This window comes from Ostrea edulis, chromosome 6 (assembly GCF_947568905.1).
Source record: "Ostrea edulis chromosome 6, xbOstEdul1.1, whole genome shotgun sequence".
NCBI classification, from domain to species: Eukaryota; Metazoa; Mollusca; class Bivalvia; order Ostreida; family Ostreidae; genus Ostrea; species Ostrea edulis.
In genome coordinates this window covers 50,681,460-50,696,943 of record NC_079169.1, presented here as the reverse complement: position 1 = coordinate 50,696,943, position 15,484 = coordinate 50,681,460, and the positions used below count along the sequence as shown (strand labels likewise).

The window sequence follows — 15,484 nt, the reverse complement described above, 5'->3', positions numbered from 1 at the left end:
CAAATTGTTGATAAATGAGATAGGTAACCAAGAATGATGTCACATCCCAATATTTAGAAGTGAGAATCACAGGTCTTTCAGATATGACCTTAAATAAGGAGGACCTGTGTCGTGGCAGGCGTTGGTGCGTCAAAGAACCCTCACTGCTACAACCCTGAGGGCAACGCTTAGGTCTACATTTGTGGTACTTCACCTACAGCTGGTGACGTCTCAATACGAGTGAAAATTTTTCGATGGGGCGTAAAACAAACAATCAATCTTCCAAATGGACAAACCTTGCAGTTTTGATTCAGAACAGATGCATTAATTAATCATAATCAAGTAAATGTAAAACCTCACAGACATTCTGATGTCATATTTTGAAATAACAATATTTTCAGGAAAAATTTATTTCTATTTTCGTTTTATTGTATTTTAACAGAAGAATTACATATGTACAGAGAAATTGATCAAAGATTGTTTGTTTTCATGAATTTGACACTTTGAAAAGTTTTCAGAAGTGAAGTGGAAAAGAAATCCCATACATATAAAAGATTAAGTTGTGCCAATTTACACCTTTATCTTCTATATAACCCTCCCATCCATAAATTAAAATTAAAATACCACCATACATTGTCATGAATCATTTTTTTTAATGGAAATTAAACAGTAATAAGTGCAGAATATGTTTTCTGTTCATCAAACGAAATTCTGTCAAATACAGTATTACAATGAGAACTCCAGAACAGAATTTTTTTGCGGAAAGCTAAGGAGGAGCTATACCCAGTGTTATATGAAGTCCATCATTATAAAATTACCAAAATTACTTTAACAAGTGCTACAATCTACTGCATACTGATTAGCAAAACAGCACAAAATATAAAACACTGGTGAATATTTTAATTCAATTCAAATATAAAAAACGACTCACCTACAAAAACCACAATCAACATTGATTCATATCAAAGATTCAATTTATGACTCTAGTTGTTAAAGGGGCATGGACAAGATTTGAGCTAAAATTTTCAACCCCCCCCCCCCCCCCCAACCTCCATTTTTAATGTATACAATGCGTAATGAAGGTATTTCTAATGGTCAAAAAAATTTGAATTCAGTTGTTGAGTTACAAGTGAGATACAGCATGCACAATTCTTTGTTATGTAAACATTAAGGCTCGTGCCATGTTTTTGTTACAAAATGAGATGTGCCAAACACTAGAAACTATTTATTCGTGTTCAGAATAAACTTATAAATTGAAAAAAAAAATCTGCTTTAATCGAAACTTTAACTGTTTAACCTACGTAAACAAAAACTAAGAGGGAAGGAAAGAGTATATATCTACTACTGTGACATGATGATGTTTCAAGACTACATTATATACTAGTAACTTGCATATTCATTTATAATAAAATTCTAGTTTTGTTTATAGGGAAAGTAACCTTGACCTTATACATGTACCTGTAATCCAGCCTTTGGTTGACCTTTTATATTCAAAAGAAGTATATAAATTCCATAACTCCAACTCACAATATTGCTTTATTGTATCATGTGACCTTGACAATGATGGTCATCTGTAAGGAGATTCTTAAAATGCATGCAATTTCATTGTTTCAACATGTATCATAGCGTCTCAGAATACTGAGTGACTCTTTGTGACAATTGGCCAATAAATCAAAGAATTCCACTGATATAAAGTTTACAACACAAATACATGTGATTTAATAGGGAGGAGCACTTGCCATGCTTGTTGAATTTGTGAATGATCTGAGAAGTGATGATGCCAAAGGCCTCAATATGTCACACACATGGATTATCCATCACTAATGAACAAGAATGTAAATGATGCAATGTCCAATATGTAAATATCACAGACGACAGAAAGACAGAACGGGCAGTGACCTATTGGCAGCGTTTTAATAGTGTCGTCCGCGCAGCCACAAGGAGTTTGAAGGCTTCCTCACTGCCGGGGGCGATACTTTTGTCCGGGTGGAGCAGAACTGCTAACTTTCTGTAGGCTCGGTTCACATCATCCCTGAAAAAATAAAATATTTGAAATCTATCAACGTTACTCTGGTTTAAGACATGCACTGCAAACTGAATAATTATAATTACATCTGGTAACACAATCACCCAAAGGTCTGCAACAGAGTAAGAAATTCATAGCGTCTAACACATATACTGGGTTCTAAAATCTCATACATAGAAAATGAGCTCAGCTGGAACATCAGACATTTTTAATTGTATGTCCTATAGCTATTGATTGATTCAGAAGAAAAATAAAAATGTCTGCTAAATTGTCTGAAATACATTCATTTAAAATGGATACAATTAAAATATATATATATATATATATATATATATATATATATATATATATATATATATACAAGTACATGTATGTGTTACCCTTTACTTTTTTCAATACCTTGGATTAAATGTATGTAAAGTTAATCTGCAGATTTAAGCATTTTAATTTTTCATATTCATAATGGGAAAAAATCAACATGAAATCTGTATGCAGGATATGTACATTAATTAACTCAATATATTTATGTAAATAACAGAACTATGATTAAGACGTAATCTGAGATTAATAGACGCCATTAATCAATCTGCATCGCCTTCTCCAAAGAGGATAAAAACTAATAACATCAAAAGGGGAAGATGGTGTTAATCTGATCATGTGTTACCAAATTTTATGCTCCTGCAATGAATATTTAGTACATATTTTTTTATCCATGACAATCAGAGATACAAAAGTTGAAGAATTTACAATTGGTTAGTAACATCCAGATCAATGACCCTTATTGAAGCATTGATTAGAATAATCCTAAGTCCAATGATTATTAAACTTACAAGACAAAATTGCACTAATTTTGTACATGTGACAGATTTTATCAATTATTTTTCACTGTCAACAACATTTTACTATTTTACATTTTGGTTTTTCATTTATTTTATATCACAAAACTGCCAATGTTTTCTCATATACTGTTAAAATGCTTATACAAAGGTTAAATTCAATTCAATTATCAATAAGATGAAAAATTAATACACTGTAATAGAAATATATCTATTTTAAAGCTTTCATAAAGCATTAAAATCTATATATATAGATAATGTGGGTATATTCAATATGCACAATTTGTATACATGTACATGTGTTAAGTTATATTATCCCTTGATGTATTAAAATGATTTAAGAAATACTGCCACCTTAATTATACCTCAGTACGGGTATATATATTTCAAATATGTATTCATGTTTTTTGCTACAATAGGTTTTACCATGATTGGATAATCCCAAGCTTTCCGACAGAGATTAACAAACTATAAAAACAGTATACAGTTATGGACTGTGTCCTTGGACAACAGCTGTTTTGTTTGACCCGAAAATGGATCTATTGCCCGAAGTCGTAGGCTGAGGGCAACAGATCCGTTCGAGGGTCAAATAAAACAGCTGTAGTCCGAGGACACAGTCTATAACTGCATGTTTTGTTATACACCTTCATTTTTTAAAGATTGTTTTTACGAGATGCACATGGTTTGTTGACTTCGAACTTTTAACAAGACAGAGTAATTACATACGTTTATTAATGTATCCACTATTTTAAAAGAAAACATAGTTACCCGATACCCAAATTAATAATCAATCATTGCATTTTTTGTATTCCTGCTTAGCGTTTCATCTAATAAATTCTAAACAAAGTAGCAGGCCAAGAATCTCGTGACTTGCGTAGCCAATGGAAATAAGGCAGACTATTGCCCGTTCAGCAGTTCGTAAACTGTTGACCGGTCAATAGACCATGAGTGCGAGAATTGGTTTAACAGTTGGTTCTAAATCGCATCAGTTTTATATAGGAAAGAAAATGAAGGTGTATAACAAAACATTATATTCCCCTCCATGAGTGTGTGAGGTGAATATATCATTCGATTTTTCCAACATCAGACCAAAAATGAAATGGAAATTCCCATATTTATAATAATTTTGGTGTCGACCAATGAAAACTTGCATCTTTAATCACTTTCAACTCTTATAATAAACAATCAATGACATTTCTCAGTCAATACTACAATATAAATGTATACTACAATATTGAATTATTCACTCTCCCACCCCTTTGTCAAAGATTGTAAATTTTGTGCAGATAAAGCATTGTATTGACCTAAAAATGTCATTAATTATAGGATAATGGATATAAACTACTGTGGACTGTTATAAATAAGGTTTGCAAGAATTATTCCATCATTGGCAGTAAATACTAAAAGTGTGAAGATCGACTTCATTAATATGTGTAACCCAAACACAATTTCCTATATCTACCATGTACCTGTTGTCTATTGATAGAGAGCAAGGGAAAACCGGGTACATAAAAAAACACTCTTTGTGACCAATCTTAAATTACTACAAAAGCTTTAATAACATGCGGCTACTCAAACATAAAAAAGCTACATATATCATATTGATCTATCAAATGTGAAAAAATTCTACGAGGTGAATAAATTTCAAATGATTTAGTAAAAATTGCTACTGGGATGGAGGAACTTCTGTGACAGATAAAACACTTGGTGGCAGATCTTCCAGGGATTCCCCCACCCCCCTCTGAACATTTTCTGGATCCTCCCTAAATACTAATTATTGATTTATATCACATTGAAATGATATGAAATTATATATTTAGCTATGGAGGATTTTTATATGTAAATGTTCAATGATTGGTGAAAACCAATACTGCATAAAAGCGATTTAAAGGCTAAGAGAGTATATGTGTACATGTACAAGCACTGGTATATACTGGTATATAATTTAATTTGCATCAGAGCTGATTAAAAAGATTTTCAAACCAATATTTATAGAGTATTTGCTGGAAATCAAGGCATGTCTAGAAATAATTAATTGCGTGAGCAGAGAGGATTTTGTGTGTGGAATAGCGAGGAATCTCCGTAAGTATTATCGTATTGCAGTTCTCCCTGCCCTCGTTAAATATAAATACAGAGTTCTCCGAATAAAATCCAGCTTGAACTTGAGGAGGATGAGCTACAAAGGTTTACCTTAACGATAAGGGAAGGATTCCAAGGAGCTAGACAAAGGTCAAAAGGTCACAGTTAGAAACAGAAAGTAGAGAAATTCAGGTAGCTAGCAGCTACTTTAACATTTATGTTAAATTAATACCAATTTCTATGATTTAATACATATAAAAATGAAGTCAGATCACTATGTTTGGTATGTTTTCCTCTTTGCAAATTCACCAGCCAGGGCATTCATACTGCAGGTACAACCCAAATTTACCAGCCAGGGCATTCATACTGCATGCAGGTACAGTACAACCCAAATTCAGGGTGACATATATCAATGATATTTCATCCCATCTGATCTTCACTTTGTTATTTTCTTTATATTTTAGCAAAGCAGTTACTCACAGTATTTCAGTTTGAGATTATCAATACATGCATGCACACATGGTTTTAACCACTAGAGATGAATTTAAAACGTTTTCTGATCTGTAACCATGAGATTTTGGAATATCATTATTCATTATCTAATTCTGTCATTTGGATAAAATATGAAAATCCGGATCACTCTCACATTTCAAAAGACTGAGAATATTGAAAATCTAATACACTATCTTCAGCATTTGATTTTGTTATGTATTTTGAATATCAAAAGATTGATAATGTTGACAATCTGAATACAAATGTACATTATTTTAAGGATTTGACTTTAATTGTTATGTACTTTGAATTTCAAAAGACTGACAATTGAAAATCTCAATACACTATTTCAAGCATTTCACTTCATGTACTTTGAATTTCAAATGACTTCATGACTATTGAAAATCTCAATATCATTTTAAGCATTTCACTTGTTATGTACTTTGAATTTCAAAAGACTGACAATTGAAAATATCAATATCATTTTAAGCATTTGACCTTTTATATACTTTCAAAAGACTGACAATTGCAAATCTCAATACACTATTTTAAGTATTTAACTTCGTTATGTACATAAGCGGAGTCTCTTCCCTTGGCAGTAAACGAAAGCCAGTAACATGTGTGTGTGTTTAGTATCATTATTATTATTTTCTCTTTATAGGACATATATGGGAGTAGACACTCTCTATATTATGAACACTTGACTGACTAGCATTGATAGCCTAGTGACAGGGAATATTGGTATGAACTGTTTATTATGAACACTTGACTGACTAGCATTAACAGCCTAGTGACAGGGAATATTGGTATGAACTCTCTGTTATGAACACTCGACTGACTAGCACTAACGGCCCAGTGACAGGGAATATTGGTATGAGCTCTCTGTTATGAACACTCGACAGACTAGCACTAACACTCGACAGACTAGCACTAACGGCCCAGTGACAGGGATTTTTGGTATGAACTCTCTGTTAAGAACACTCGACAGACTAGCACTAACGGCCTAGTGACAGGGAATATTGGTATGAACTCTCTGTTATGAACACTCGACTGACTAGCACTAACGGCCCAGTGACAGGGAATATTGGTACGAGCTCTCTGCTATGAACACTCGGCAGACTAGCACTAACGGCCCAGTGACAGGGAATTTTGGTATGAACTCTCTATTATAAACACTCGACAGACTAGCACTAATGGCCTAGTGACAAGAAATATTGGTATGAACTCTCTGTTATGAACACTTGACTGACTAGCACTAACGACCTAGTGACAGGGAATATTGGTATGAACTCTCTATTATGAACACTCGACTGACTAGCATTAACAGCCTAGTGACAGGGAATATTGGTATGAACTCTCTATTATGAACACTCAACTAACTAGCACTAACGGCCTAGTGACAGGGAATATTGGTATGAACTCTCTGTTATGAACACTCGACTAACTAGCACTAACGGCCTAGTGACAGGGAATATTGGTATGAACTCTCTGTTATGAACACTCGACTGACTAGCACTAACGGCCCAGTGACAGGGAATATTGGTATGAACTCTCTGTTATGAACACTCGACAGACTAGCACTAACGGCCCAGTGACAGGGAATTTTGGTATGAACTCTCTATTATGAACACTTGACTGACTAGCACTAACGGCCTAGTGACTGGGAATATTGGTATGAACTCTCTGTTATGAACACTCGACTGACTAGCATTGCCAGCCTAGTGGCAGGGAATATTGGTATGAACTCTCTGTTATGAACACTCGACTGACTAGCACTAACGGCCTGGTGACAGGGAATATTGGTATGAACTCTCTATTATGAACACTCGACTGACTAGCACTAACGGCCTAGTGACAGGGAATATTAGTATGAACTCTCTGTTATGAACACTTGACAGACTAGCACTAACGGCCTAGTGGCAGGGAATATTCATATGAACTCTCTATTATGAACACTCGACTGACTAGCATTGACAGCCTAGTGACAGGGAATATTGGTATGCACTCTCTATTATGAACACTCATTGCCTGGCAGGTAAACTGAGTATACAACATGCAGACACACCCTCTATTACTAACACTATTAAAGTCTACTGACTAAGCATAGGTAGTCCTTCTGTCTTTACGTACACTCTGTGAGCAGCGTGCCTAATTGCAGTCTATCTCAATATACCAGTGTTAAGCTGTTAACCAGTCTTCACAAGGCAAGTGTTTTTGGTTGACTGAGATTTGTGGTGGATCACAAAACTTTGACACAAGGACGTAATGATGGGCTTAATCAAGCCTTCAGTGTGTACGTGTTATATATAGAGGCTATTTTCCATTACTTACTTTGTAGCACCAGGGGGCAAACCAAGCCTTTCATAATCGTTTTTTGCATTGCGGAGTTTCTGAATCGCATCCACCTGGTCCTTGGAGTATCCCAGTGTGGTCTGCACTGGCACACGCTTCCCCCCATTCTCAAATGCCGTCACGACGGACTCAAACAGGGTCTGTAAACCAGAAATATACATCTTAAAAAGACGCAAATGCCGTCATGACAGACTCAAACAAGGTCTGTAAACCAGAAATATACATCTTAAAAAGATGCAAACACCATCAAGATGGACTCAAACTAAGACTGCAATCCAGAAATACAACATACATCTTAAAAGGACTCGAACGCCATAACGACGGACTCAAACAAAATCTAAAAACCAGAAATACAACACACATCTGAAAAAGACTCAAATGCCATCATGACGGACTCAAAATCTGTAAAACAGAATTCTATTGCAACTGTTTCGTAATCTGCATTTTCATTGATTATTGCACGAAGGTTTGAGGAAGTTAAACAAGCATTAACAAAATTATTAAAATCTTTCAATTGTTACATCATAATACAATAATGCAAAAACATAACATCAAGTGTAGACATTTGAAATGTATTTCATAAAACTACCAAGAAATGTTTCAGAAACATATATGCCCCCCCCCCCCCCCCCCCCCCCCCCCCCCCCCAGTGGTGTAAAATTGAAAGGATTATACACATGTATTATTTAATTGATAATCTTTCACTATATCTTCATAAAAACTTCTTCCAAATCAGCATGAGAAAAGCGTAAATATTTCTTAAAAAACAATGAGATTAATTACAAATTTCAGTCATGACCTTGTGACCCCATAAACAATAGTGATCGCAAGATATTGAGTGGACAATGTCTTACAATGTCCAATTAGACACTTGATCTTTAACCATGTGACCTTAAAATCAATAGGAGTAGAGTTATCTACTCCTTAGGATGTACCAGTGTATAGGGTTTGGTGTCCATCAAGCAAACGATTCTCGAAATATAGAGGAGACAATATATAAGGACCCCCAGGGGCCATATCCTTATACATTGTAACTGTCCGGTTTGAACCTTGATCATGTGAACTAAAAATCAATAGGGTCCATGATCTATGACTCTACTAAAAGTAGTTTAATTTCATCATTCTCTTTACCGAGTTGATAATCTATAAGTATCGTGTCCATTATACAATGTATGTAGTGTAAACAAACCTGAAACATTTCAGACACCCCTTCTCCAGTCTGAGCCGAGGTCTCGAAATAATGATATCCCTTGGTCTCCGCCCACACTCTTGCCTCTGCCTCTTCAACAACCCGCTTCTTGTCTGTCTGCAATAATGAATTACAAGGTATCATCACATGTTTACTGCAAAGCATGGTTATGCATTCATTTAACTAATCCAGTCTAGAGATGAACTCACTCATAAAATAACATAGAGGTCAAATCAACCTACTTGTGATAAAAACAGAGACACAAGTTTGCCATGAAATACCTTGAAAACTGAGTGTACCTTATTAGCACAAACACAGACAACTACATTATCCATTTCTGATTGGTTGCCAATTTCATTCTGCATTTCTAGCACCCAGCTGTCCAGTGCATCAAAACTCTGTCTGTCGTTCACATCAAAAACCACTACAGCACCTTGAGTATCCTTATAAAACTCATTTCTGACCTACAAAAATTACTTACAAAAGTACATACAATGTATAGCTATAAAAATCTATTTAAAGACGATTGTAATTCAAGGTACATCTAACTTCTGGATATGTATTTTATGCTGCATCAGGGTTTGACATTAACTTTTTTTGAGCACTAGACCAATCGGGCTACTTCAAATGATTTTTGTTAGACCTGACCTTACATCCACTAGCCCTGACCAACTTTCCAGAAAAAATCTGATAGATTCTCCATATCTAAATACTTAATTTAAATGACAAACGTTAAGTTTGAACTAAAATGCATTTAATTGTCGCAAAAAATTCTTTAAGTCTCGTCATTCAATTTAATGCTTTTACTTTCAAACATATTTTCAGTTTCTTTAAATTCTTTAATCCATTTTGAATAAAACGACCTCAATATATTTTTTAAAATTTCTATTTCATAAGCCCTGCTTTGTTTCTTCCCAATGTTTTCCTTTTTTCTCTTTCTTAGGACATCTTTTGCTTTCCTTGAGGACGATAATTCGTATTTGAATATAGACATTCCCGCATATACACTGTATGTAAACACCGAAAAATTGCTGTTTACGACGTAATTCATTAACTTGATAAACACTTTCTTAGATTCAATTCAAATGAACTGTTTTTTTAAAAATGAAAATAAATTCAATAATTCTATTTAACCAAAACAATAAAATATCTTATGATTTAAAGTCAAGTTTCTTTAATTTGTTTATTTTTTAAACACGACCAATCGGAGTAGTAAATCAACATTTTACCCAACCGAACCTATCATTTAGTAGACTCGGTCGGTCGGACTTGCCTTAGTGTCAAACCCTGTGCATGTTTTTCCCGTTGTCCAATTCTTATCAGAGATAGTACCATACAAAAAAAAAAAAACAACCAAAAAACAAACACCAAGAGGCCCATGGGTTACATCGCTCAACTGACCCACCTTGACCTATATTTAAAGATCTTTCCTAGATATATTCGCATGTAAAACTTTAATCCCTATTGTGGCTCCAACCTACCCCCAGGGGCCATGATTTTTACAAACTTGAATCTGCACTACATCAGGAAGCTTTCATGTAAATTATATTTATGTAAACTTTTATGGCTCAATGGTTCTTGAGAAGAAGGTTTTTAAAGGTTTTCTCTATATAATTGTATATACAACTTTGTGGCCCCATCCTACCCCCGGGGGCCATGATTTTTACAAACTTGAATCTGCTCTATGTCAGGAAGCTTTTATGTAAATTTGTACTTTCCTAGCCCAGTGGTTCTTGAGAAGAATATTTTAAGGATTTTATTTCTATCTTTGTAAATTTCAGCTCTTCTGGCCCAGTGGATCTTGAGAAGATTTTTGAATATTTTCCCTATATGTTTGTATGTAAAACTTTGATTCTCTATTGTGCCCAACCCTACCCCCGTGGATCATGATTTTTTACAAACTTGAATCTGCACTATGTCAGGAAACTTTCATGTAAATTACTATTTTCCTGGCCCAGTGGTTCTTGAGAAGAAGATTTTAAAAGATTTTCTCTATATCTTTGTATGTAAAACTTTGATCCCCTCTTGTGGCCCAATCCTACTCCTGTGGGTCATGATTTGAACAAACGTGAATCTGCACTATGTCAGGAAGCTTTCAAGTAAAAATCAGCTCTTCTGGCCATGTGGATCTTGAGAAGAAACTTTTAAAGATTTTCAATTTATATTTGCATGTAAAACTTTGATCCCCTATTGTGGCTAGACCCTACCTTCGTGAGTCATGATTTTAACAAACTTGAATCTGCACTATGTCAGACAGCTTTCATGTAAATTAGAACTTTTCTAGCCCAGTGGTTCTTGAGAACATTTTTAAAGATTGTCCCTTTATATTTGTATGTAAAACTTTGATCCCCTATTGTGGCCCATCCCTACACCCGGGGGTCATGATTTTAACAAACTTAAATCTGCACTATGTCAGGAAGCTTTCAGGTAAATGGCAGCTCTACTGGCCCAGTGCTTTTTGAGAAGATTTTTAAATGACTCCACTCTATTTTTGCATTTTTGTGATGATGTCCTTTTTGAAAGGGGTATGGCCCTTCATTTGAACAAAATTGTAAGTCCTTTATCCAAGGATACTTTTTGCCAAGTTTGGTTGAAATTGGCCAAGTGGTTTTGCTGCATGGACAAGAAGTCGAAAATGTGAAAAGTTTACAGACAGACGGACAGACAACGGACAACTAGTGATCAAAAAAGCTAAGTTGAGCTAAAACCCCTAAAATTCGGAGAGAGACCCCTCCTCCCAGACCAAACCTTGCAGGATATAAGGTCACCTCTTTCACAAATACTCCTGAACAAATGCTAATTGCACATTTGGCTTCAAAACTTTGAATACTGGCATGCAACACCAATGTCTTTAATGTTATATGCACATCACCATGGATAAAAAATGAATGGTCATAATATTAATGTGTGGACTACCTTAACAATTGATAAACATGAACTTTCTACATTCCTGTAATTTTGACATGAATTGGGTGAGAAAAACAGGATAAAGAATTAAAAAGGGACATAATTTTGTACTCTGAAGTGTAAGCCAATGTTCAAGAAATAAAAATATAAATCCTCTATCAAATTACATTCTAAGCGCCCACTATCTAATATAAGAATTTGATTATTTATGAATACAGCCAAATTTAATATGCAGTCACCATATGTTGTTATCAATGGCACAGTGTAAATAACCATAATGTAGCTGTGATAAAAGATTTCCCAATACAACAGTTCAGGGCTTGAAATTAACATATGCCCGTTAGTCTGTGACTGGTTAAAAGTCTGACGGACTGACCGACATTTGTTTTAGTCAGTCTGATGGGACTGGTTAATTTTCTAAAGCATCATTTTGGAAAATATACTTATGAAATCTTATACACATATTTGGCATGCTTTTGTAGGTTTTAGACAAACCCAATTAATAAACATACAATGTAAATCTCACATAAGTATTACAATATTGTCTGAGGCATATTGAGTTAAATTTCATTTCAATAACATTAATGAAATATGTTTAATTAATTCTGTAAAACTCTGTTGAACTGGTAAATTTTTCTGTGGACTGGTTGAAATAATACCCCATCAGTCCGGCTGGACTGGTGACATAAAAAGTTAGCTTCAATCCCTGCAGTTTAAAACTCGATCTGGTAAATTCTTTTAGAAATGGCGTCCAAAAGCTTTTACTGTACAAGTGCACAATATAGTCAATAATATTGTGACAGAAGTTGAGTGCAAAAAAAAAATCCTGTGTGTCCTTACATATAATAGGTATTCTAATGGAAGCTTAAGTTTAATTCTTAGTGCCTTTCACGTGGGAATTTATTTTCACTTCTAATATGCTAAAATATGAAATTTAAAGTCAAACCTCATTATCTTGAACTCCATAGGACCGAGAAAATACTACGAGATAGCTGAGGTTAAAATACTTAAAGAATAAGGGATTGGGAGTTCTGAATCACTTCAACATATCCATGGTATTCAAAATATTGGATGAAATACAGTAAGTTCAACTGTACATATCAACATACACTGTTTACCAAAACTAATGGTGCAAATTCATAAACAGGCCAAAAATCGTACAAGAATTAAATACTTATGTTTCTCTAAGATCTGAATTTAGTGATTAAGCAAACATTTTTTGATCACGAAGTTTTCCAGTGTAAAGTATCTACAGTACCTCATAAAATATTGGATGTCCTGCCATGTCAAAGATGTTCACTTTAATATCCCTTTCCTTTACAGTCACTCTGGGAAAGAAACCACCAACCATTTATGATTATCTTTTGTCGTCAGTGAATGTGAAATTTCAATTTCACTTTAAATTTACTTGATGTAAATCATAGCTGTAGTATAATTTCACGAAATACCAAAAGTTTGCATTCATGGCACAAATTATAGTTACTCACTTTGTGACACCATAATCAATGCCTATCGTCGCTAAGTATTTGTGAACGAATCTTTTTTCACAGTATCGCTTGATGATGCAACTCTGTAAACCAGAAAACAAATGATAATCATGTATAGTGCACATATATACTGTACATGTATCTAACCATTATCTATCACATAAAATGGTCATTCTGTACTGGACTGAAGAGACATTTATTGACCCAAATCAAACACAAAGTACTATCAATATTTGTTTCCAAATCAATGAAAAGAACTTTTAAAGAATTCTTTCAGTATGATGCAAGTATTTTCTTTATCATGAATTCTTATTACAATCATCTGATCATTCCAGTTTAATCTTTGAAAGTGATCCAGTTGTATGAAGATGGTAACGTAAACTTTTTCAAAAACATTGACATCGTATTGATGTAAGCAAGCAGTCAGGTGCACGATTGAATTTCAAATACTGCAGTAGGATGTGCAGCAGTATGACCGAATCCTGCCTACTGGCATATATGTGAGATTAATTCGCTTTCAATCTTAATCATTTTTTCACTGTACATAACTATATAAGAAAGAGATTTAAATCAAAGTTGATAACCTCACAATTTCATCCAGGTGTGATAAAATGTCTCCATTCTTAATAATCATGCAACTTTGTTTTCAATGTGGCCCCATCCACTTATGGTGTTTTGTAAAATTGCCACCAAACTACATCTCATTTCTGTTCCCTAAAAACATAAATTGACATTTTATTTACAAATAACCCAGAAACCATAAATCTGCAATGTACCTTGCCAACCTCGGCATTTCCCATACTGATTATTTTGATCCTCAATGGCTTTTTGGATTTCTTGTCCATCCCAGTCATCTTTCTTTCAAGTCAAATCTATTGTGTTTTGATCAGAAAAGTTATGACACAACACATTAATTTAACATGCTTGCAAACTTTTCCACCATATCATTCTTGGACATATTGATTTCTCAATAGGAGGGAGAATCCACAACGTGGTTTTCTCTGCATGGTCGTTGTTAAAATTCTAAACTAAAACTCTTTTCACTGAATTAACAAAATTACAAAGTCTACGACAAAACAATCATTCATAAATCACCTGTCCATTTTTACAGTTAAAACGTAACGCGTCTTTGGCAACTCGAGAAAGCGGAATTTCACTTCGGCAGATAATATCTTTTGTCATTTGATTGGATGAAATTGAGAACGGTTTTGAGTAGCTCGTACCGAAACATTTCGAGTTCCATTTTGCACAGAAACTTATGGTCGGCATTTTATCAGTTTTATAGTCTTCATTTACCATAACGTTATGAATTACTTGTGTTCTTAGTAAAACGATTTCAGGTTACAAGTATTCAAACTGACAATAAAATTGAAACACGCCCACTGGTGAGATTGACATTGGACCTGCTTCATTTCCCATCGACCCCCCCCCCCCCCCCCCCCCCCCCCCCCCTAGGTTATGATATAAATATCTAGTGCCCGAGGATGCTTGCATATCAATATAACTATACAATGTTGTTCTTGAAAAAATAATCCATGCAAAAATTTGATCCTCTAGTATGGCCCTGTCCTGCCCTTCAGGACCATGGTACAAACATTACCCAATAAAGCTTGTCTATCAACATGACTATAATCATAGCTGTGGTTCATGAGCAGTTTTTTAAAGTTTTTACCATGTATTCCCATAAAAAAATTTAAAATTTGATCCCCTATATTGTGGCCTCACCCTACCCACAGGGGCCACACATTTGAATTTGCACATACTGACAATGCTTGCAAATCAATGGATATAATTATGGCCCATTGCTCTTAGATAAAAAATCATCAAGTTTTTTCCTACATAAAATATATTCAGAATGATATATATAAAACTTTGTTCCCCTATAGTGACCCCATCCCAAACCCAGAAGCCAAGATTTGAACAACCTTGAATCTGCACTACCTGAAAATGCTTGCATATTGTTTGTCAAGAGATTTTTCCTATATTAAAATATCCAATTAAATTTTCAACCGTCTTTTGTAGCTCTATCCTACTCCAGGGGGCTATCATTTAGACAAACTTCAATCTTTATTATGTCGGGAAGCTTCCACACAAATTTCATCTTTTCTGGCTCAGTGGTTCTCAAGAAGATATTTAA

General features: G+C 34.6%; 1 protein-coding gene across 3 annotated transcripts; it reads right to left on the bottom strand.

The window, feature by feature from the left end:
* Window positions 1-610: 610 nt before the first annotated feature.
* Window positions 611-14,739, bottom strand: LOC125647679 (dnaJ homolog subfamily C member 27-like). Of its 3 annotated transcripts, XM_048874452.2 has the most exons (8): window positions 14,124-14,617; window positions 13,348-13,430; window positions 13,119-13,188; window positions 9,235-9,417; window positions 8,954-9,070; window positions 7,744-7,904; window positions 5,032-5,060; window positions 1,873-2,011 (listed from the first exon to the last, which is right to left on the bottom strand). In XM_048874452.2, the coding sequence occupies exons 1-7, from the start codon at window positions 14,199-14,201 to the stop codon at window positions 5,033-5,035; spliced, it is 720 nt and encodes a 239-aa protein (XP_048730409.1). In that variant the 5' UTR covers window positions 14,202-14,617; the 3' UTR covers window positions 1,873-2,011; window position 5,032. The 3 variants fall into 3 exon arrangements, with proteins under 3 accessions (XP_048730408.1, XP_048730407.1, XP_048730409.1); XM_048874451.2 differs by lacking the exon at window positions 5,032-5,060 and having other exon boundaries at window positions 611-2,011; window positions 9,253-9,417; window positions 14,124-14,739; XM_048874450.2 differs by lacking the exon at window positions 5,032-5,060 and having other exon boundaries at window positions 611-2,011; window positions 14,124-14,570.
* Window positions 14,740-15,484: the final 745 nt, after the last annotated feature.